This window comes from Bubalus kerabau, chromosome 2 (genome assembly GCF_029407905.1).
Source record: "Bubalus kerabau isolate K-KA32 ecotype Philippines breed swamp buffalo chromosome 2, PCC_UOA_SB_1v2, whole genome shotgun sequence".
Taxonomy (NCBI): Eukaryota; Metazoa; Chordata; class Mammalia; order Artiodactyla; family Bovidae; genus Bubalus; species Bubalus kerabau.
The window spans coordinates 129,780,577-129,805,695 of NC_073625.1; the positions used below are offsets into that span (position 1 = coordinate 129,780,577).

At 41.8% G+C, this 25,119-nt stretch overlaps 1 protein-coding gene across 14 annotated transcripts in view; it reads right to left on the bottom strand.

Moving 5' to 3' along the window:
- YEATS2 (YEATS domain containing 2) overlaps positions 1-25,119 on the bottom strand; it is a 103,358-nt gene that overhangs the window by 1,842 nt on the left and 76,397 nt on the right. For 2 of the 14 annotated variants that reach the window (XM_055568910.1, XM_055568912.1), the window contains 13 exons: positions 23,792-23,968; positions 20,179-20,365; positions 13,748-13,876; positions 13,132-13,230; positions 12,102-12,182; positions 7,980-8,082; positions 7,028-7,101; positions 5,573-5,652; positions 4,696-4,897; positions 2,834-3,060; positions 1,907-1,981; positions 1,150-1,223; positions 47-407 (listed from right to left, as the gene is read on the bottom strand). In XM_055568910.1, the coding sequence (XP_055424885.1) occupies positions 239-407; positions 1,150-1,223; positions 1,907-1,981; positions 2,834-3,060; positions 4,696-4,897; positions 5,573-5,652; positions 7,028-7,101; positions 7,980-8,082; positions 12,102-12,182; positions 13,132-13,230; positions 13,748-13,876; positions 20,179-20,365; positions 23,792-23,968 (1,677 nt within the window). In that variant the 3' untranslated portion in view covers positions 47-238. Of the gene's footprint in view, positions 1-46; positions 689-1,149; positions 1,224-1,906; positions 1,982-2,833; positions 3,061-4,695; positions 4,898-5,572; positions 5,653-7,027; positions 7,102-7,979; positions 8,083-12,101; positions 12,183-13,131; positions 13,231-13,747; positions 13,877-20,178; positions 20,366-23,791; positions 23,969-25,119 lie in introns of those variants that run through there. The other 12 variants (XM_055568909.1, XM_055568911.1, XM_055568919.1 and 9 more) reach the window with 9 other exon arrangements.

Consider the following 25,119-nt stretch of genomic DNA (forward strand, 5'->3'; position numbering starts at 1 on the left):
CCCACCTCTCTTCTTTTCCATTAATTCCCTTGACTCGGGAGATGTGGCCTACCTTCTTCCCAGCCAGCCCTATTTAGGGCTCAAATCTAACTTCCTACTCACAGGCATGAGATGAATTTCAAGCAGTTGGCTGAATGATTAAGGGAAAACAAAGATTTTGAAGATTGAAAAAAAGGAATGAAGTAAAGTAGAGAACAGAATATTGCTGTAGTTCAGTCTTGGCTAAATGAAAGCTGAATCAAAGCACCACAGAACTTGGGGACCATGTTTCCCATCTCTTGGAAATTATGCCAGAGCAAGTGTGATGTTCAATGTTATCAAAAGCACTGAAGTTGCTTTGTGTCTTCACAGTCAGGACCATGGTGGTGAGCAGGGGCTGCAGAGGCACTCGGCCCACTCCTGGATCTCTAGCAGGACAAGCAGCAGCAGCATTATCCTTTGTTCCCCGCTTTTTGTAAAGAGCTCTCTATACTATCCACTGTGTTATATCCCTGTCAAGTCTGACCTAATAATCCTCTTATTTAGGTCTCTTCATGACCTCAGGTACTCTGTTAAAGTTTTAATAAATTTACAACAGCCTTTAAACAATACAATACATTTGTTTCCTTTGAAAGGAATGCCGGGATGTGGGACAAAAGGAAAATTCAGCATCTCAATCAGTGACAGGCCACAAAGAGGCGCGGTCAGCCTGTGGGTATAGAGCCAGTGAAACTGAAGTTTAAATCTAGGTTCTATGATGTATTTGCTAGGAAAGCCAGGCAAGATAACATTTCAGAGCCCACTTTCCTGATTTCTAAAGAGGGAGTATGAGTTCTGCAACAAAAAACAAATTAGGTAACGTGCAGTGCCTGGCCCCAAGTCTGAAACACTGCTATTATCTTCCATGGCAAAGAATTGGTATATATTCAACCCTGTAACATATTGGAATCCTACCATATTGGAATCCTACCAAACAGTGTCTCTGCAGCAGAGACAGAGACAATACAGACCTCTCACAACCAAGAGATAGACTCAGGGGCCTGCTTGGTCGTTTTGAGACAGTCTGGCTCTGAGAATGTCCCAAGCATGGACACCTCCACCTCCTACTGAACTGATTTAAAGTATAAAACATCTTGATGGGAACTAACTGTCAGGAAGTGAGAACTGTACCTGTTGTGCGATGCTGCCTGGTATCCAACTGCCAAAGCCTGTCTCAGGATGTCACTGACCAGCTGCTCTGTAGCCTGTAACAGAAGATGCTGTTACTCTAAAAATGCCACCTGCATGCTGGCCAGAGGGATGCAGCTGACCCCATCCCAGGCCCTAAATTTGGGAAACCACTGTATCTAAAGACCCAAAGTCCTTAAGGAAAAACTAAAGGTTTGAATAATAGGCCACAACTATACAGGCCATGATTCTGAATTGTGAAGGGGGTGGTTTTCATTAATTAGACACTGCTTTAATAAAGGAAACAGATGAGGGCTATTTGTGAGGTATCCCTGCCCCTGGAGGGGATCCACCAGGAAAGAACAGCGGAGCCAGGCTCTGGCTGGGTAAGGAACCTGCTTCTGTCATTCTGTTGCCGAGGGCTGGGACAGCTGTGGCTGTTTCTACTGTGACATGCAAATCACCTCCGAAAGCACTGAGAGCTTTGACTTGCACTTCAGGCTACTTAGAAAGCACTTGAAATGGCATTTAAAAATATTGTTAGTGACACTGGCACAGGAACTCTTGCAGCTGCTTTGACACGCAGAGGAACTACAATTGAATTGATATAAAAATAAGAAAGAAATCATAAAGCCTGTCATCTTTGTTCCATTTCTGGCCTTGTCTTTTTCAAAGCAGCCTGGGATCCAGTGTGTCCTGCCTGGCTGGCCCCATGGTGCTTCAGCCCCCGACAGCCCCTCTGCTGCCCACAGGCACCCACCTTCAAAAGCATGTCCTCCACCACTGATGCATACACGTTCTTATGCAGCGCCACAGGCTGCAGGGTGATCCCAATCTGGAAGAGCAAAAGAAGGCCTCTTGTTTCTATTTGTACATTAAAAACAAGCACATTTCTGATACCCAAGGAGATGTCCGGGTGGAAGAGACACTCTACAAATGTCCTGGACAAAACTCACAGAGAAGCAACACAGAATGTAACAACCAGAAGACTGTTACCCTACTGTGCCCTGTTTCTGAAGGATTGTTGAAAATGCTATTAGAATCCTTCTCTCCTGCCCAAATCTCCTTCATGAGAGAACACAGAATCTACCATGAATTCTGACAGTGGGAGCAACACGCTGGAAAGCCTGCATCAGACTCTGAGGCCCTATTTGCAAAAGAAAGAAGATATACTTGGAAACTGCCCCATTTTTTATTGCCTCTGTAGGGGGAAAAAAGAACAGTCTCTCACTTGGGTCCCAGGCAGCCGTGCAGATGCAGTGAAGCTGCATTCTACCGGAGGCAGGTGGACAGTTCTCTCCTGCAGCCCAAGGGAGTCAGTGCCACATCCACTCCCTGGCAGGGCACTTGGGAGCTATTTACAATGTCAGGGAAAGCACGTTCTGACATGCCTCTGAGATGCTTCTACTGAGTGCATCTGTAGAAGGTGCTTCTACTGAGGCAGATGAGAAAAAAGGAGATGAAAAATACGAAACTGCCTACATCTAGCTGCCTTTGCTGCAATGTCATGTTCGATGAGCAAGCTCTACACGTGTGATTCACTTTCTTGCCCAAAGGCCCTGACATGGGAAAGCAGGTGCCAGACAGTTCGCCCAGCTTTACCACCTATCTCCCCAGAAAGTCTGGCGTCAGTCTAAGGCACCGAGCCCCAGGTTAGGGGTCTCACAGACAGGCCTTAGCCGCCTACCTTCTGTGTGATGTCGCCAATAAATTCAGAGCCCGGTGTTGGTGGCAGGTAGAGTTTCATCTCTTCCTGTTTCTCTTCCTGTTCTTTCTTGATGTTTATCTTTAACGGCTCTGAGACGTTGAGGATGTCCACCTCCTCCTCGTTCTCCGGCTCCCTCTTCTGAAACTGCTGCAGGTCCTCCAGTTTCCGGCAGAGGTTGTCAGCGGACGAGAAAGATGATGGGCACTCTAAATGAGAGGTAATCAGTCTTATGACTATGGTGACCAAAGAAAAGGGACTTTGCATCTCCAAGGGACCAACAGCCTGAGACCCAGAGAGGAAGGGTTGAGTATCAGGGAGCTGACTTCCTGTCCGGTCCTAAAATTCTACAGACCTATAATTATAAGAACTAGTAATTCATAAGTGAGACAAGCACCAAGACAGGCATCTTGTGTTAAGACATATGTGCTATTAAGGGCAATCTGAGTCAAACAACACATAATTCTGACTCTTGCTACTAAAAATGAGGCCATCCTCCCACCCCACTGATTAAAAAAATTTTTTTTACATCTGGAGAATTTAGAAATGAACAGTGAAGAAATTAAAAATCACCCATGTTCTGCTTAGAGCTGAGTACTACTACCATTTTAGTGTATACCATGCATCCCATCTTTAGCTGATTTATACAGAGCCCAACAGAGTATATATAGAGCTTTAAAGCCAGCAGGGGCTCTGGGAATGTTCTATGCATCCCTTTCACTTTATGATAAGTGAGTGAGGTCGACATGGGGTTAAAGACACCCAGCAGGATGGAGGCAAAGCATCCAACTCTCTCTACTTTACTGGCAGGACGCTCACAGATTTAATCAGTCATATTAATAAGAAAGCCCAGTACAGGAAAAATACTGTGTTTTACATACCCTGCCAGAGAAGCACAGAAATAATCAACAAGGCCTCTGTTCTCCAAAGCGCTTAGCAATAAAAATCTGAGAAACCCTCAAGGTTCTGATATTAAATACCACTGGAGACTGCAGAAAGGGGAGGCCACCCTGCATTAGGGCTCTCAGGAAAGCTTCATGAAGAAAATGAGACTTGTGTTAAGTTTTAAAGGACCCTCCAGACTGTGCCTGTGCTCCAGCCTTCCTCAGACTGGAAGGTTGAAGGGTCTGTTTTTCTACAAAGATGGGGTTAAAAGGAGAAAACAATACTTATTCTTTAAGGTGAAACTCAAAACATTCTCCCCATATATCTTTATGCTCAGCTCCCCTGCACCCCCACCCACATACAGTTATTTGTATCTTTATTAAAAAACAATTCATTTTATCTGCAACATTATTGGCTGTTTACACCTGTGCCTCCAACACCAGGCAATATACCTCCAGACTAGGTTTTTGGAGATAAAATAACAGATAAGACGTCCCCATCTTCAGGGAAGAGGACTCATAGGTCACAAAGGAAGAAGTACTTCTTCTGGGAGGAAAGGAGGTGGATTAAGAAAGTTCCCAAAGGAGAACTAATGCAGAGGAGGGGGCACCTGAATGAATGGTGTGTGTCTGTTGCATGCCGTGGGCTGGAACATTCCTGGCTGGGACACAACTTGGGACACTTGGGCACAAATAGTTTGGTAGGGACTGTTGGGGGGCGGGGGCGGTGTGGATAAGACACCTGGTGAGAGGTGAGTCGAGACTTTTGTTTTCCATGGCAACCCCTGGAGTCCTTGGGTTTCTTTACCTCAGGTGAAGGAAAGAGAAAAAGCTCTGAGACCTGCTGGGGCTGATGTGGCCTGAGAGCCCTGGAGGCTGAGAGATGAGCATGTGCTCCAAGGAGACACCTCTCAGCTGCGAATGGTGCTGAGTACACCCCCCACCCCCCGCCTTGCTTACCTGGCTCACTGTCGATCTGGGTCAGCACATCCTCGATCGAGTCCCCATCACTCCTCAGGCTTTCGGGGTCAGGTGGGGTGTAGCCATGGCAGCGACACCAGTGAGCAATGTGCTTGGTTTTAAGTGGAGTCAGATGGTGAAATCTTGGATTCTTCTCCAGTATTTCTTGTAAGACTTTTCGCATTGTCATCGCTCTTTGCCACTTAAAAAAATTAGGGGTGGGGGGGGGCATAATGAAATCCTTCAACTTAGGAGTGTGTTCAAATAATCACCCAATTGCAAATGACCATGCTAACCTGTTAGAATAATTTTTTTCTGAGGAAAAAAAAATCTGATGGTGTTTCTCCTCATTAAAAAAAAAAAAAAAGTCTAAGAACATTTACCTAATGTTTATAAAAGAACTGAAATTCCTAAGCCTAGCCTATAAGGTGTTTCAGCTGGTCCCAGCCTGTGATCTCCCACTTTCCCGCCCTCCTCAAACCCATCGCTGGCTTTCTCAAAGCTTCCTACGCACGCCTTTGTACTTGCCACTTCCTCTTATAGCCTCACTGTTTGGCAGAGTAGCTGCCACACTGAACAATAAATAGTTGACTTAATTTTAACATATTACAATTTTTTAAAAACTTTTAGAAATTTTTAGCAATGCAGGAAAAGAAACTAGGTCTTTCAAAGGCTACCTACAAGTCTTTGGAGAATGAGATTTTTAACTAAGGAAAAAGTTCTACCATCAAATATTTAACAAAACATGCTGCAGAATTTATCACTGCTCCATATGACGATGTTTATGGAAGCAGCCAGAATGCACATGTGTTTGATTATTTTCTCCAACAGGCTCTCAGTGATGGCCTGCATATCAAAGAGGCAGACATGGGATTACCTCAGCAGCTCTCCTTTTCCCAATGTTCCAGCCATAATACTGCTCCACAGATTTTGCAGAAAAACAGCTGGCATCTTCACCTAGAATGCACATATCCAGCAAACTGAATAAAGTTAAGATTTAAATAAAATCTTATTTGCTGGAGGCATGTCCAAAAAGTTTCTTTAGATCTCTTTATGGGCTATGTTCCTTACTAGGCAAGTTCGATGCAACATAATACAGAAGGGCTTGTCCTTAGAAGAGAAGGCATCTCATTCATGTGTACTCAAAACAACAGCCCTCCTTGGGAAAATCAGCTTCTGTGGTAGAGAAAGCTTCATCATGACAGGAGATTTTCTATTAAAATAAATGGCAATGGCATTCCACTGGGAGCAGACCTGAGAACTAGCCCTGGCCTATTAACTAAGCTGCCTTGAGCAACCTACATCATCACTCTGGGCTTCAGTTTTCTTAACTGTAAAACCAGACGACTAGGAAGATGGCTTCTGAACTGCCCTTTAAGCTTGAACATTCTATATTTGCATCTGATTTTTTTTAAAAAAGATTAAAATTTTTTTCTGCTGGGCTAGAAGAATCATTGAAAATTGACTTTGAGCTACTTCAAAATGACCCCCTAAACCCTGAGGGGAAAAAAAATAATTTTTGCTATTACAGCTGGAAAAAAAGCAGGGTAGTCTGTACTTGGCTCATCATTTCATAGTCCCATGAATGTGAAGTGATGATCTGCTTCATCCCTTCCCTCTAAATGTTCACAGGTGACCTTGCCCAAGAGCAGACACCTAAGTATCCACAGGCTGTCAGTCATGCCCTCTGTCAGAGCAACCAGGGCTGAGAAGCAAATGGTTCAGTCTTGCTAACAATGGGCAGGGACAGAGGGGACTTCACTGCTGGAGGTCTTGATAGTCATGCAGTTCTACAGAGGGAGTGACAGGAGTGTCAGATGAAAGATAAATGACTCTGGAATCAAAACTGCATGACCTATAGCTATTGTGATTTTGAACAGGTGACTCAACCTTGCTTATTCTCAGTTTTCTCATTTGTGAAATGGAGATGAGATGACACCATGTATCCTACGGAGACCATGGTTAAATAAGAAAGTATAATGAGCCTGCAGAGTCTGGCATGCTGCGGGCAAATGCTAATTATTTTCCTTATTAATAAACATTAAAAACAAATACAATTTTATATATACACTACATATTTATAATTTCTATACTATAACAAAAAAAATTCCTTCTGCAGATCAAACACAGTGAAAGTAGTAAAAGACTAACCAACTGACCAAGACAGTGTGAATTCTAAACCCTGCAAATAAGCTACAGCTGTAGCTAAACCCCACCCCCCAAGATAACTACCGTCAGTATTAATTACAACACCAAGTGATTCAAACTGACTCAATACCCCAAGCAGGTCACAGCTTTAAACCACGCTCCCATATACTCAGTGTGGTCTTACTTTTTGCAGTAATTAATGGGATCTTCTTTACTACCGCTGTTAAGAGTTGCTGGATGGTCTCTAAATGGTCTATCCTGAGAAGGACAAAAGAAAATTTGGGTAGCGAATACATACAGCAGTTTCTGTGTGTGTGTGTGTGTGTGTATATACGTATGAATTTATGTATGTATTAAATATTTCTCCTTTACAAGGGAATTAAACCCAACTATATCTGCATGTCCTTCCTTCTATATATTGCCTTGTTTATAAACAAAAAGCATTTAATGCTTAAAGTCAACACTAAAACAGATGAGACCCCAGGAATGACAAATAATGCAAACTTGACATTTCTTTTTATATTTTAAAATAGTCATGTAATCTTTCTGTAGTGTGACTGTCACTAGAGCAGAGACTCTTAGTGTTATTACAGTTCATGCTGTCAACTCCGTGAAAGTGGCTAAGTCTCTACCGTCCAAGCAGTTTGAGGTACTTCAAAATATGCTAGAAGTGGATTTCCCCCAGTTTGGAAGTGAGAAAATCTCAGTATTTCTAGAAGCAGCACTGAGTGTGTATGGGCCATAAAAAGGCAGCTGTTTAAGACTGGGCACATGTGTGGATACTGCAACACAAAATGTACACACACCTGAGCAATTACATCATAAGAAATTTCACACCCAAAGATGGAGCAAAGAAACTTCATGTTGGCAAGCTCAAAGAAAGGGAGACCTATAATTGCATCCGAGGCCCTTAATCAGGTGCCGCTCAGAGGTCACATCGAGGTGTTAAATGAAGTCTCCTGAGCTGGGCAGCAAATGGTAATACTTGTTCACCACACATGGACAGAAGCTTCTACCCATCAAAGGGCTTAATGCATACAGAAAACTCTACATATAGTTGTCACAGGGATGGTTTTTTTTCAAGTACCATAACATACTAAAAGCACAACCCCCTTAGAAAGGACTGAAATAATTACTTAATGACATAGTTTCCCAGCTCAGAACTGTCTTCTGTTTTCACTGCTGTCTGACCATCCTGGGAGGGGCCGCCTGGTGCAGGTGTTTCCGGTTCGGTCTTCACTACAAGGGAATAGAAACAATGAGAGCGCTATTAGGGCTCAGTGATGGAACGACACCTGTGGACAGAAACAATGGGAACCCAGTAAGGGTGCTGCCACAGCTGCAGAGACGGCCAGGGTGCTGGGATAGCGCCTGTCATCACGGGATCAGCAGACAACGGGAGAACTGTTAGCCTGTGTCTCATGACAAAGGCAGGGCAATAAAATGGCTTTTAGATATTTCTTAGAGGGCTAACCACACCACTATGGAAGACCACACACATACACTCTTACACTTGAACAATGCCACATTAAAATACAATGCTGGCCTGTTCTAAGTTTAATATCCTATTGTTTATCATCTCTCCAGCTAAGTTTATCAACTTTTAGCATTATCTTAGTGTTCTGAGACACACGGCAAAAAAAACAAAAAAATCAGATCTTTTGTACTGGGAAAAATTCGAGCTCATCACATGAGGCTTTTCAGTTCAGTTCAGTTGCTCAGTTGTGTCCGACTCTTTGCGACCCCATGAACGGCAGCACACCAGGCCTCCCTGCCCATCACCAACTCCCGGAGTCCACCCAAACCCATGTCCATTGAGTCAGTGATGCCATCCAACCATCTCATCCTCTGTCGTCCTCTTTTCCTCCTGCCTTCAATCTTTCCCAGCATCAGGGTCTTTTCAAATGAGTCAGCTCTTCGCATCAGGTGGCCAAAGTATTGGAGCTTCAGCTTCAACATCAGTCCTTCCAATGAACACCCGGGACTGATCTGCTTTAGGATGGACTGGTTGGATCTCAAGATCTTCTCCAACATCACAGTTTAAAAGCATCAATTCTTTGGCACTCAGCTTTCTTCACAGTCCAACTCTCATATCCATACATGACCACTGGAAAAACCGTAGCCTTGACCAGACAGACCTTTGTTGACAAAGTAATGTCTCTGCTTTTCGATATGCTGTCTAGGTTGGTCATAACTTTCCTTCCAAGGAGTAAGCGTCTTTTAATTTCATGGCTGCAGTCACCATCTGCAGTGATTTTGGAGCCCAGAAAAATACAGTCAGTCACTGTTTCCCCATCTATTTGCCATGGAGTGATGGGACCGGATGCCATGATCTTACTAAATCTACTGACGGAAGATAACTGTGTCAGGAGCATGTGTCTTCCTTCCATAGTCTCTGATCAAAACACTGTGCATGCACACGTGTGCATGCGTGCACACTTCTTTTGCACCAGCTTCCCTGCCGTCAGTCTATTCCCTTACGACTCATCTTGTACACGAGCACCAGTACACGCACCTAAAGCAGCGTGCTAGTGTCATTTTCTACTCAACATCCTTCAATAGTTTCATATAAGCAAAGGTCTACAAGTGAGATACACGAGTGTATCTTCCCCCTTTTCACTGATGCATAACTTGCAAAAAATGCACAAATATTAAGGGTACAGTTTGATAAATTTTACCTACATATACATCCATGCACCCAGCACCCCAATCAAAATGCAGAGTATTTCCAGTCCTCAGCCAGGGTCCCTTATGCTTCTAGCATTCCTCTCTGCCAATTCCACTTTAAATTTTATATAACTGGAATCACATCGTGCATACCCTTTTGTGTCAGCATCTTTTCGGCTATTAAAAAAAAAAAAAAAGCAAAGCTTGTATATGTATCTGGGTGCACATATGCATGCATTTCCTAGAAGTGTACCTCCTGGAACACATGACAGATAACATGTTTAATTTTACCAGAAACTGCCAAACTCATTTCCAAAGTTATTATGTCAATTTGTAGCCCCACAAGCAGGGTATGTGAATTCCAGTTGCTTCACATCCTTGTCAACACTTAGCAATGCAGTTCTTTTAATTCTGGTGAAAGAACAGTATCACTATGGTTTTAACTTGCATTCCTTTGACGACTGATGAGGGTGAACAACTTTTCATTTCATTGTATTTAAATATCCTCTTCTGTAAAGTATCTGTTTATACTTCTTGCTCTTTTAAAAAAAAAAAATCAGTGTCTTTTTCATACTGACTTTCAGGTCTTCTATATTCTGGGGAGAACTCTTTGTCAGATATGTCAATTGCAAATATCTTTCAGGATGTATGTGGCAACTTTCACTCTTAAATTTTGTCCATCCGATAAAGTTCCTAGTATTAATAAAGTCTAATTTATCAATCTGTTCTTTCATGGCTGCTTTTCTTGTGTTTTCTTTGCCCAAAGTCATGAAGATATTCTCATATTCTCTTCCAGAAGCTTTACTGTTTCATCCTTCACATTTAGGTCTAGGACCCAATGCAAATTAAATTTTATGATGTAAGGTAGGGGCCAAGTTTTCTTCTTTCCCCCAAAAGGATATATCTAATTAGCCCAGTACAACTTATTGAAAAGAACATCTTTTCCCTGCTGAGTGTGTCATAAATCAGGTAAGTACTGGCTATATTCCCTGTGCTGAGCAGTACATCTCTGAGCCTGTCTTACATCCAACGGTTTGCACCTTCCATTGCCTGACCCCTACATTCTGTCTGTTCTTGAACCAATACTACACTATCTCAATTACGTAGCCTTACAGTATATATACATCTGGTGACCCAAGTCCCCCAACTTTTTATTCAAGATTATATCAGCTATTCTAGGCCTGTGCATTCCCATATACATTTTAGACTATCTTGTCAATTTCTACACAAACACAAAAACAACACTAGAGATTCTGACTGGGACTGTACTGAACCCATGTCATTTTGGGAGAGAGACTAAAATCAGGTATTTCAGTAAATTTATATAATTAATTGTAATTGTATATCCTTCAAGTTTTTAGGTCTTTCTCTCATAAATATTTAGTGGATCGTTGGCAGTTAATTTCTATATAGAACTCAAAGTGGCTTTTATATGTATACCAACTTGTATTGAGTGACCTTGCTAATTCCATTGTCAGCAAGACATCTTCCCCCAACCCCTAGTGATTCTGAGACTTTAAGAAACAGAAGGAAGTCCTCAGAAAAAGTTCAGACACTCTAGTTCTGTAGATGCAAGTATACGCTGTTTATTTATTTGGCCACATGGCACTGCTTGTGGTTCTCTTAGTTCCTCAGCTGGGGACTGAACCTGCCATAGAGTGAAAGCACCAAGTCCTAACTACACCAGGGAATTCCTGTAAATACAATCATTTAATCTGGTACTCAATCACAAAATCATATAATCAGTATTTTCAGGTTGGGAGAGCTATTTACTGGATAGGCTCTTCTAAGACTTACATATAATAGCCCCAAACTGGAAACAAACCTAATGTCCACCAACAGGAGACAGGATAAACATACTATGGTCTATCCATCCACCTCTACAGTATGGAATACTACTTAGCAACAACATGGCTGAATCTCAAAAAACACTGAGTGGGTGAATTAAATCAGACACAAAAGAATGCATGTGCTTCCATTCACATAAAGTTAAAAAACAGACACGACTAATCTATCATAGAAATTGAAACAGTGGCTGCCTACAGGGGATGAGAATTTCTATAGTGTGAATGGGATGCTGGGTTCATGCAGTTGTCAAAACTCATCAAATGGTATGCTTAATTAAAATCAAAACAGAAATGCTCTGGTCCAGTCCAAAATTAATTGAATCAGAATCTGTATGAGGACTATGATACACACCTGATACTGAGGAGAGATGCTGGTCTAGGTTAGCATCTTTCATCATGACTGACATACTTCTCCTATAAGAACTAATCAGTAAATACTTGAGGCTTTGTGGGTCATGTGAACTCAGCTGGAATGACCAAACTCTGAGGCTGCAGTGCACACACGGACAATATACAAATGAATCGGCATGGCCATGTGCCAATACTGCTAAGTCACTTCAGTCATGTCCGACTCTGTGCGACCCCATAGACGGCAGCCCACCAGGCTTCCCCGCCCCTGGGATTCTCCAGGCAAGAACACTGGAGCGGGTTGCCATTTCCTTCTCCAATGCATGAAAATGAAAAGTGAAAGTGAAGTTGCTCAGTCGTGTCCGACCCTCAGCGACCCCATGGACTGCAGCTCACCAGGCTCCTCCATCCATGGGATTTTCCAGGCAAGAGTACTGGAGTGGGGTGCCATTGCCTTCTCAGATGTGCCAATAAAACCTATTTAAAAAATGAGCAGCAGACTGCAGTCAGCCAACCCTTGCTTCAGATGGTCATGCTGTAAGTTTCAAATCCATCTCTTCCCAAGACTATTGTGAGAGATCCTGGAATGCCTGAAAAGAAGTATTTCAAATTCTGACTGCACTGCCTTCTAGTTTTCTAGACTTGGGAAGTACAGACTTATTATTTCCAAACTTCAGTTTCCTCATTGGCAAAATGGGCATTAACAGCTCTTTTCAGGTACTTTGATCATTAGTGATAGATAGATAGATAGATATATCACCAAGCAGCTAGCATGGTGCCAGGTACATTTTAGGCTCTTACACAAGGTAGCTATCATTATTGTAGATCTTACAGATGTCAAAATGTTTTGTTCTAACACACTGTACTCTCTCCATCCAGTCAATAGTCATAAGTGTCCCCACTGCCAGCTGCCAACATCTGACCCTACCTACAGCTCCTTTACATAACTGTACACCCCAGGTGAGTCCCCTTGATTGGTCTACTCGCCCAAACAAGCCCTCTGAGTCTTCGTCTCTACTGTTTCCTTAACCTGGCATGCCTGTCCATAGTCAAAAATGCTTCACTCTTAAAGTTCCGGTTAAAATCCGTGTCCTATACAAAGTGTTATCCACCTCCACAACCCTCACGTTCCATGGACCACACATCCTAGACTAAAATATTTCGGCATTCATTTTTCAGAACATCTACCGTGCATTTATCAATCACTGCTTGCTGTCTACTGCAACTCTCTCCAACCTGATTATAAATTCTTGGGGGGGCAGAATGATGCTTTATACATCTCTACTTCCCTCAGTGAAGTCTGTATATAAACACCCTATGTATTTTTGAAGCGACTGATTCATGAATGCTGAAATTCAAGGGAGTCTTATGATAGTAATGTCTTGCATAAAACTTCTGGGCAAACATACTGTGGGAAATGACATACCTTTTGTAACAGCTGCTGGAGCAGGGCTGGGGACAACTGGAGTTGGGGCAGCCACAGGCAGAATGGCAGGTGATTTGCTGGTAGAAAACGATTGAACCACTAACAGGCAAAAGAGGAGGGGAGGATATAAGAAATACAGAATTTATTTTAATGAAAATAATCTATCTCCCAGGTGACAGCTCTACTGTAGATGACTAGCACAAAAACAATTTCAGTGTAACAGAAATGGGAAGGTCCTTGCTTTACACACAGATTTGTAAGGTGGGCTGCTTACTATTAGTAGCAGGGTAACTGAGCTGTTATTGTCAACCATGGAAATGCAGGCTTGGTCACTAACCTCAGAAAGTAAAAACCCAATTGACCTGTACTCTCATAAATGTTTAAGATATACTCCCCTGCTCAACTTTAGAAATGAGCAGTTATTTAGAAGTCAATGGATCACTCGGGTGTTACTTTCAGTCCCAGAGCTGGTGCTAGGGATTATGGTGACAGCTCAAGGGTAGGCTGTACAAGGCAGGAGTGGCCACCCAAGGACGGACCACAGACCTTCCCACCAGACAGACCCTCCAGGCAGACAGACTTAGAGACAACCACACCCAACAGGTGAAGGACTCACCTTTATTCACAGGCATCAGTATCGTCTGCACACCTCCAGATGTATTTACACTGAGTGGTTTGAGCTGGCTGGGGATCGTCAGGACAGCCTGCTGGGGATTGGATTGACTGGAGTGAATCTTTAACAATCCTAAAATAAGTTGGAAGATAAGGCCAAGCTGAAGATCAGATGCTTCCTTAAAGTTCCTGCCTTCTTTAGCATTCACATTTTCTCACAGCAGGATGTTCTTAGGACATTTACTCTTTCCATAAAGAAAGAGCCAGAAGCATGAGGCAATGGATGAAGCACGTTTCTCAAGGAGACAATGATGCAACAATAATGATTTATTTTTACCCTGCTATCATAAGTAATACAAAAATTTTTGAAAAAGTGGAAATAATAGAAAAAAGCCACAGAGTCCTACTGCAGAGACAACCAGTATCATTATTTTGAGATAGTTTTTCTCAATGTTAGTTTTCTATGACTATTTATTTGTTTTACATACAGCTGTGATACATACAAACTGGATGTAAAATTTTGTATTTTGATTTGGATAATTATCATTTTCCTACTTGAAAACCTTCTCTGGCTCTGGTCTGCCTAGAGTATGTTTCCAAAATTAGTCAAAGCACAAGGAGTCCATTTTAATCTGGTCCTAATTTATTTACATCTCCTTCACAACATCTCTACGTTATCTATGTACTCACCAGAACTTACAGTTTCCTATCTCTGTGCAGCCTTTATTTTTCAAACCAGATAGTCTCCACTTATTTGAGAAAGGTTCATCCTCTCCTACTTTGCTTTAAAGCAATTTTCATACTCCCATTTCCATCATAAAACTATTCTAGGCATTCAGAGGGCCAGTGGAACAGTGACAAAAAGAGTACACAAGAAACAACGAAAATGCATGTTAGAATAACTTAAGAATACCAACAGAGGCTAAAGATACTTTAAGGCACTGGAATGCAGTTGGATCTCAAATACTTTCAAGAACAAAGCCTTCAATAAACAAAATCATTCTCTGGAATCAGTGAATGTTAGATCGTCAAGCAGTAGTTAGTTACTGAGATGTGCCCCCCACCCCCTCCCAAGAGTACAATTACCTGTTTCTTCATATTTTAACAATTCTTATTTCTATTTTAATACTATACGCTTATCAGTTGAAAAGTTACAAAGGGCTAAAAGGCATATAACTAAAAACAGCCATCCTTTGCTCCACCTCCCTGTCTTCATCTTGTTCACAGGGAGCATCCACTTTTAACCCTTTTGGTCTTTTAAAACAATGTGTATATTGTAGGCCTTGATTCAATTTGATGTAACATTTTAATGCTACACACTGACTGACTATTAGGGTAGATAAGCTTTAGACCCTATCTTCCCTCTCCTCCAATAATGGCCTCTATTGATCCAAAGAATACCATGATACTATGATTCCATTTCATTTTCTGAAGTTAAAAATTTTCCTCCTTTTCATCTGCTTATTTAGTTCTCTTTCAACAACATACCAAAGTCTTCCCATGTCCTTCAAAAACACTACAAACCTGCCCTTAAATACAGCGTTCTCCTCCATATGGTCAAACCTCTTAAATAATTTACACTTCCATTTTTAAAGTCAGAGCTATCCTTCCCAGGGTGCTCTGATCTGCTCCATCTAGACTGCTGGTTTCTAGGCCTGCGGCCAAGGTCTCAGCTGTGGAGCATACTTCATAGCTACCCTGCGAGTTCCCTTTGCCTTCCTTCTATTTTTGTCCTTTTTCCTGGTCTACATCTCTTAACTCTGATGAAATATATATTTTAATTATGCTCCGAGACAGAATCTAGAAAATACATTTGAAAGGCTGCCTGTCAGAAAATATCTACCCTCATACTTAGTAAAGATTGGGCCAACTGCAGAACTCTAGACTACAAGAATTCCCCTCTATAATTTTGAAAAGCAAAAATTTTGAAAACCAGCTTCCAGTGCTGCTACTGAGAAATCCAATGATAATGTAATTACTAAACTTTTCTGTTTACTTCTGGAACTCTTTTTAGTCTGATGTTGCCAGAGGTCCCTAATACAGCAAAGTTTCTTTCTTAGTTTAGTGTCTACTTCTTGGTCTGTCCCCTGCTTCCATCTTGTACCCCACAGATTAATCTAAATGCTGTAGCCAATGACTTATTAAAAGATACGAGACAGCAAAAGAGACACTGATGTATAGAACAGTCTTATGGACTCTGTGAGAGAGGGAGAGGGTGGGAAGATTTGGGAGAATGGCATTGAAACATGTAAAATATCATGTATGAAACGAAAAAAAATAAAAATAAAAAAAAAGATACAGGCAGCTCATGTTACTCCTTAGTGGAAGACCCCTACAATGGCTTCTCTTGAAGTAAAAATCAATGTTTTTACAATGATCCACAAAGGCCCTATGTGATTTGGCCCCATCATTCTGACTTTACCTCCCAGTACTCTTCCCTTGCTTACTCTGTTCCAGTCACAATGGGAATCTTGTTCAAAATAGTTTGTAATGCACACAAAAAAATTAATTGAAAAATTATAAAGATTATGCTACTGCTAAGTTGCTTCAGTCGTGTCCGACTCTGTGCAACCCCATAGACGGCAGCCCACCAGGCTCCCCTGTCCCTGGGATTCTCCAGGCAAGAACACTGGAGTGGGTTGCCATTTCCTTCTCCAATGCATGAAAGTGAAAAGTGAAAGTGAAGTCACTCAGTCATGTCCAACTCTTAGCGACCCCATGGACTGCAGCCTACCAGGCTCCTCTGTCCATGGGATTTTCCAGGCAAGAGTATTGGAGTGGGGTGCCATTGACTTTATACCTCAATTTAAAAAAACAAGAATCCACACACACAAAATTAATGGATAGTAGAAAATAATGAGTCTCTTATTCATTTCTTACAATAGTAATTCCTTCCACTTCTATCATTTCTACTCCAGTGCTAATACACTACCTCTAAACATTCAGTTAGCAGAGAACAAGCAATCCTCATAAAAGAAAAACTGGTCAATCTTAACTGAGGGGTAGAAACCATGGGAAAATAAATGAGCCTTAATGTTTTGGTACTTAACCATCCAAAAAGCAAATGAAACATAGGGTTTTGATCTGGAGTCATGAATGGAACTTATATGCAAAGTACATCGTGTGAAATGTTGGGCTGGATGAAGTTAAAGCTGGAATCAAGACTGCTGGGAGAACTATCAGTAACCTCAGATATGCAGATGATACCACCCTAATGGCAGAGAGCAAAGAGGAACTAAAGAGCCTCTTGATGAAGGTGAAAGAGGACAGTGAAAAAGCTGGCTTAAAACTCAACATTCAGAAAGCTAAGATCATGGCATTCGGTCCCATCACTTCACTGTAAATAAATGGGGAAAAAATGGAAATAGTGACAGACTTTATTTTCTTGGGCTCCAAAATCACTGCAGATGGTGACTGCAATCACGAAATTAAAAGACTTGCTCCTTGGAAGAAAAGCTATGACAAATCGAGACAGCGTATTAAAAAGTAGAGACATCACTTTGCCAAAAAAGGTTCATATCATCAAAGCTATGGTTTTTCCAGTAATCATGTATGGATGTGAGAGTTGGACCATAAAGAAAGCTGAATACTGAAGAATTAATGCTTTTGACTGGAGAAGACTCCTGAGAGGCCCTTGGACTGCAAGGAGATCAAATCAGTTAATCCTAAAGGAAATCAACCCTGAATATTCATTGAAAGAAATGATGCTGAAGCTCCAAAACTTTGGCCACCTGATGTGAAGGGCTGCTGACTCATTGGAAAAGACCCTGATGCTGGGAAAGGCAGGAGAAGACAACAGAGGATGAGGTGGTTGGATAACATCACCAATTCAATGAACACGAGTTTGAGCAAAATCCAGGAGACAGTCAAGGACAGGGAAACCTGACATGCTGTAGTCCATGGAGTCACAAAGAGTTGGACACAAGTGAGCAACTGAACAACAATGGAATCTAGTGATAATAATAATAACAACATGGTCGGTTCTCACTTGGGCTGGCCCGCTGTTCTAACAGTGTCTCCCATTCTAATAAACTTTATTTCCCTCTCATTCTGTCTCATCTCTGGAAATTCTTTTCCAACGTGTGCTCGGACCACGACATTTCTGGTGGCTCATACAGGGAACCTGGGGTCTCTTCCCCCACCTCCTCGCTTCTCCTTTCTCATAGGGACCCTCTGCCACCAGGCAAGTGCTGTGGAAGCAACTGAGGAACTCTGGCCAGGGTTACCCTCTGGTGTGTTCCAAAGGCCCCACTGCTCACCGTGCCCCAGTAGCTGCCACCTGAATGGGTAAGGGTCTCTCTTTTGTCTTCTTTACAACTGAGGACTAGGCCAACCAATATTGTGTGGGCACGGGTCAGGCACTTAGAAGCCATTAGGGCACCTGCCACATGAAGACTGCCATGTGAGGATAAGGGGGACACGAAATGCATCAGGCCACAAGGGCATCCGCCCCCAGCAAGACAATTTCTGTGGACCGTGTCAGGCACAAAGTGGTTGAACCAAAAGAGACCACTGTCCCTTGGCCACCGCGTCCCTGAAAGGATTTAAGGTGGATTCCTCAGCCTTAAAAAATAGAAAAACAAAAATACCCTCATAAAAAAAATTTGGTCAATTTTAATTGGGAGGTAGAAACCATGGGAAAAATAAACGAGAATTTCCACAATCTTTTTTTTGTTAGTTTTGAAAATACCCAAGAGTTGTCAAGATGATTTATTTAGACTGAAGAGCTCACAAGCCTGTGCTTTTATTTTAGCAAACTATATGCAGTAACAGGGAAGAATATCCACAATCTTTATCCAAAGGGACTGGGGCATGTGTTGTTGTTTAGTCGCTAAGTTGTGTCTGACACTTTAAGACACCATGAACTGCAGCACTCCAAGCTTCCCTGTTCTTCATTATATCCCAAGGTTTGCTCAAACTCATGTCCATTGAGTCAGTGATACCATCCAACCATCTTATGTTGACCCCTTCTCCTCCCGCCTTCAATCTTTCCCAGCATCAGGGTCTTTTCCAATGAGTTGACTGTATGTAGTCAACTACATAGTATGTGTATGTATTTATGTATGTTTCTCTGTATGTACATATGTGTCTGTAAATGATACATGGTATTGTTAAGTCACTAAGTAATGTCTGACTCTGCAACCCCATGGACTGTATGTAGCATGCCATGCCCCTCTGCACTCCATTATCTCCCTGAGTTTGCTTAAATTCATGTCCATTGAGTTGCCAATGCTATCCATCTCATCCTCTGTTGCCCCCTTCTCCTTTTTGCCCTCAATCTTTCCCAGCATCAGGGTCTTTCCAGTGAGCCGGCAGTCCTTCACATCAGGTGGCTGTATTTAGTAGTATAAATAGCCTGTCAAAGGAGGTCAGATTTTTCTCTAAAATAGTTATGGAGAACAACAACAGTAAGCAAACCTTTGGTTTTTACAGCTTTTTGAATTTCAGAATTGTAGGTAAGGGAACGTGGACTAACAACGATGATACTAAAAATGACAATAGCAGCAATTATTTATATAATCATTACTACATGTCAGACAGTACCCTAGGCATTTAAACTTCATGAGGTAAGCATTAGGCAATCCAGCTTCAGGATTTGTGCTCTAGCTTACCCAAAGAAGTAAAACGCACCCTTTTCTGAGGCCATTCAGTATGGGCATGGAGACAGGATACATTTTACCAAACCTCAGGAATGTCATTCTGACACAACTTAACACAGTAACTACTGTTAAAAATCATGTCCTGGACTCAAAATTTACATCTTTACATTTAAAATTTTACATTTTATGTACTTTATGAAAGCAAAAAGAAATGTATGATGTTTTGCTATGAGCTCCATTCAAAACTGATGAGAAATACCCAGAGTTCCAGATGGCTGAAGTTTTACTATATCACTTAAAAATTCTTACTCAATCCATAAAAACATTTCAGACTTGAAAATTTATACCTACATTTTAAATAATACTTCATCTAGAAAGAAGCTATATGAAAAATGCCTCCAAGTTAATGGTTTTTAATAATTTATTATACAAAATTTTGGGGAGAGTCCCTTGGACTGCAAGGAGATCCAACCAGTCCATCCTAAAGGAGACCAGTCCTGGGTGTTCATTGGAAGGACTGATGCTGAAGCTGAAACTCCAATACTTTGGCCACCTCATGCGAAGAGTCGACTCATTGGAAAAGACTCTGATGCTGGGAGGGATTGGGGGCAAGAGGAGAAGGGGACGACAGAGGATGAGATGGCTGGATGGCATCACCGACTCAATGGACATGAGTTTGAGTGAACTCTGGAAGTTGGTGATGGACAGGGAGGCCTGGCGTGCTGTGATTCATGGGGTCGCAAAGAGTCGGACACAAATGAGCTGAACTAAGGACCTTCCAGAAATATTCTAGGCCAAAGAAGGGAAAGGGAAATGAAATGATGATACAACTGACCTGACACTGTGGCTTTTCCAGAGATGGGGTTTGGTGTGGACACCAGGGACGTGGCGCTGATGACAGAGGGGGCAGGAGCCTTGCAGGATCCCACGGCAGCCTGGCTCACACACACTTGCTGCTGTCCAGAAGTTTTCATGACAGAACCCACAGTAGACGATGAACCAGGAGTTGTTCCTTCCGACTGCTAAACCATAGAACCAGAAATAATAAAAATTAAGAAGAAAGTAGTGTAACTTACTTAGAACAGTGACTGCCATGTAGCACACCCAAAATATTAGCTAATAGCTGTTATTAACTACCTATTCAATGTCATGCCATGTAAAAAAATTGCTTCTTTAGTCTGGCGGTTCCTATGCTTTCAGACTTCATGGACCAGGACATTTTAAAAATTTCTAAATGAGGACATATTATAGGATTACCACATTAAGAAATTCACCACCTATTTATCACTTTATAAAATAAGGTCCGTCTAGTCAAGGCTATGGTTTTCCCAGTAGTCATGTATGGATGTGAGGGCTGAACTATAAAGAAAGCTGAGCGCTGAAGAACTGAGGCTTTTGAACTGTGGTGATGGAGAAGACTTTTGAGAGTCCCTTGGACTACAAGGAGATCAAACCAGTCAGTCCTAAAGGAAATCAATTCTGAATATTCATTGGAAGGACTGATGCTGAAGATGAAACTCCAATACTTTGGCCACCTGATGCAAAGAACTGACTCATTAGAAAAGACCCTGGTGCTGGGAAAGATTGAAGGCGGGAGGAGAAGGGGACGACAGAGGATGAGATGGTTGGATGGCATCACCGACTCAATGGACATGAGTTTGAGTCAACTCCGGGAGTTGGTGATGGACAGGGAGGCCTGGCGTGCTGCAGTCCATGGGGTCACATAGAGTCGGACACGACTGAGAGATTGAACTGACTGATAAAACAATATTTCAACTTATCACCCGCAATCAGACATAATCTCAGGATGTGAGAATGGAATAGTATGACTTTATTAAAATCTCAGTGTAATATTTTAAAGTTTGTCATATTATTCAACAAACATCTATACAAAGCACAGTGTTAAATATTAGGGTCCCGAGATAAAAGCCCTCAAGGAGAGGGTTACCAGACAGTGAAGAAGGCTGCAGCAGGCAAGGGTACAAGACAGCATGACAAGTGAGAGGGTCACTCCCTCAGCCTAGGGATGGGAGGGAGAGAACTGGGAGCGTTAAGGATATCTTGAACACAGGAAAAGTGGGAGATAAGAGGGTCTTCCCTGGAAGGAGAGAGCATGCAGAAAGTCAGAGGGGTAAGAAAGAGCATATGTTCAAGGAACTGCAAAGTAGAGTGGTATGAGTAGGCATGTGAGGAGAAGCAGTAGTTGCAGGAGGTGTGAAGCCTGGGAAGTGAGCACCTTGGGGTGTCAAGACAATTCAAAAGGGAAACAGACTTTTCAACAAATGTTGCTGGCCAACTGGATACTTACAAACAGAAGAATAAAGTTTGGCCCCCTATCTCATACCGTATACAAAGGCTAATTCAAAATGGACAAAGAGGTAAATGTAAGGGCCAAAACTAGAAAACTCTTAGAAGAAAACACAGGCTTATATTTTGACTTTGGATTAGGCAATGGTTTTTTACTAGCATAAACATAAGCAATGAAAGAAAAACTGATAGGGGACTTCCCTGGTGGTGCAGTGGATAGGAATCCACCTGCCGATGCAGGGAACATGGGTTTGATCCCTGGTGCAGAAGGATCCCACATGCCATGAAGCAACTAAGCCGATGTGCCACCACTACTGACCTGCAAGCTGCAACTACTGAGGCCTGCGTGCTCTAGAGTCACACACCACAACCAGTGAGCCTGTGCACCCAAGGCCTGTGCTCTGCAACAAGTGGAACCACTGCAATGAAGAGCCCACACACTGCAACAAAGAGTAGCCCCTGCTTGCCACCACTAGGGAAAGCCCATCCGCAGCAACCAAGACCCAGTGCAAAGAATCTGCCTGTCAATGCAGGAGACATGGGTTCAATCCCTGATCCAGGAAGATGCCACATGCCATAAAACAACTAAACCTGCAAGCATGGCCACAACTCCTGAGCCCATGCACTAGAGCCCAGGACCCACAACTACTGAGCCCATGTGCCCTAGAACCCACACTCCGTAACAAGAGAGGCCACAATGATAAGCCCATGCACTGCAACTAGAGAGTAACCCCCTGCTCTCCACAACAAGAGAAAAGCCTGCACAGCAATGAAGACTCAGCACAGCCAAAAATAAATAATAAAAATTATTTTTTTAAAACTCTATTAAAAAGAAAACAGGTAAACAGGACTTCATCAAAGTTAGTTTTGTGATTCAAGAAAGTGAAAAGACAGATAAGAAAGGAGAAAATTTTTGCAAATCTGGTAAAAGACTTGTATCTAGAATATACAAAGAGCTCCTACAACTCAATAACAGAAAGAGAGTAAATAACCCAACCAAATAATGGGCAAAGGACCTGAATAGACATTTCTCCAAAGAGAATATACAAATGGCCAGTAAGTATATGAAAAGATGCACAATATCACTAGCCATCAGGGAAATGGAAATCAAAACCACAGTGAAATACCACTTCACACCCACTACAATTGCTAAAACAAACAAACAAAAGCTCCAAACAAAAACAACAAACATGGACAATTATCAGCAAAGACTGGAAAAACTTTGAACCCTCATACATTGCTGGTGGGACTCTAGAACAGGGCAGCTGCTTGGGAAACCAGTTTAGTAGTTCTTCAAAATGTTAAATGTAGTTACTATATCATCTAGCAATTCCTTCCTAGGTATAAAGACAAGATAAATGAAAACACAGGATTATATAAAAGGGCTTCCCTCATGGCTCAGCTGGTAAAGAATCCACCTGCAACATAAAACTTGTACACAAATGTTCATGGCACCATTAATCATTATAATCAAAAGGGGAAAACAGCCCAAATATCCATCAACTGATGAATGGAGAAACAAAATGTGGTATATCCATAACACTGAATATTATTCGGCTATAAAAAGGAATAAGTACTAACACATGCTATAAAATATATGACCCTTGAAATTATGCTAAGCAAAAAAAGCCGGTCACAAGAAAGTAGATTAGAAGCTGCCTAAGACTTGGAAGGAGGAGGAAGGAAATGGGAGTGACTACTACTGGGTACTAAGTTTCTTTCTGGAGTAATAAAAACAAAAAGTTCTAGAATTAGATAGTAGTGATCGAAGGGGACGACAGAGGATGAGATGGCTGGATGGCATCACTGACTCGATGGACGTGAGTCTGAGTGAACTCCGGGAGTTGGTGATGGACAGGGAGGCCTGGCATGCTGCGATTCATGGGGTCGCAAAGAGTCAGACACGACTGAGCGACTGAACTGAACTGAACTGATGGTTATACAACCTTGAGAATAAAAACCACTGAACTGTATACTTTAAAATGGTGAATTTTGTGGTATGTGAATATTTGAATTTTTTTTTAAAAGAGCAATTAGAGTGCCCATTAGTGTGCCTGATGACTAGCTTATGATAGTTGTGTTTTTTTTTTAAACTGATTTTATGCTTCATTATGATTTTCCACTATCGTGCTACTTCTCACCTGTTGTGCAGGCCCATTTGCTGAGAGGGCTACAGCTGGGGAAGTGGCAGTTGTGATAACCCCTCCTGCAACTCTCAGCATTGTGGTTCCAGGCTTTGAGAGCTGGGACGTGGCTGGTACAGACTTCAAGGTGCTATCAGATATTTTCATTAGAGACGCCTGTCCCCCTGGGGCTGCCTGCAGAGACAAAACAGGTTGGAGTAATAATGTTACCCTGGTTAACAGGCACAATTCAATCTTTACCTATATATCTGCCCCCCCCCCCACCCCCAACACATCCCCAAGAAAGCCTTGCTAATCAAAACTATATGAAGTATTTATTTGTGTACTTTCCAACAAGCTCTCAAGTTTATGACCTTTTAATACAAACGTTCCTTTATCCCTGATGTAGACCAAGTAAATGAATGCATTTGCAAGTCCCCGTTTGGCAACTGTGCCTTCAAAGGTAGGAGACATTTGTTATTAAAAACCTGAGCCCAAAGTGCTCCTAAATGTAACACATAACGTTTAGACATGAAAATCTAATCAAGGGCTAGATTTAAATGGGTAATTTAATGTTGCTAGTACAGTCATAGCATTTAGCATTTGAGACTCATTCAACAAATTATAGTTTTAGAGGTTTAAGTCAGGGTTCAGCAAACTTTTTCTATAAAAGGCATGAGTAAGCATTTTCAGTTTTGCAGGTTGGTTAAATTATTGCATGGATCATGACTAGAATCCAGAAGAAGCAATCAGGACATTAATCTATATCGGGGTCTCATGCAAATTAAAATCACAATGGGATATCACTTCATACTCACAAAAATGGCTAAAATTTAAAAGAATGATGATACCTTGTTGTGAGGATGTACAGTAACTAGAACTCTCCCACATTACTCATGGGAGAATCAAATGGTACAACCACTTTGATAATGACAGATATAAAACTATCCATCAGTTTCTTGTATTTACCCTATGACCTAGCTACTCTACTATACAAATGATCTGTATAAGAATGCTCATAACAGTATCATTCATAAGTCAAAACCTGGAAATAACCTAAGTATCCATCAATAGGAGAGTAGAGTCAAGCAACAAAACATTATTTAAGAATCAAAAATCAAAAATCAATACACACATGGATAAATCTCAAAAACATTCTGTTCAACAATAGAAGCTAAAAAAAACTATAATTTTATTGATATGAAGCTCAAGAACAGGCAAAAGCTACTCTGGTAACAGAAATAGAAAAATGGTAACAGAAAAAAGTGGAATGAGAAATGAAGGTTATGTTTTAGAGTGATGGAAATGCTCTAAAGCGTGACTGGGATAGGCTTGAAAGAGCACAG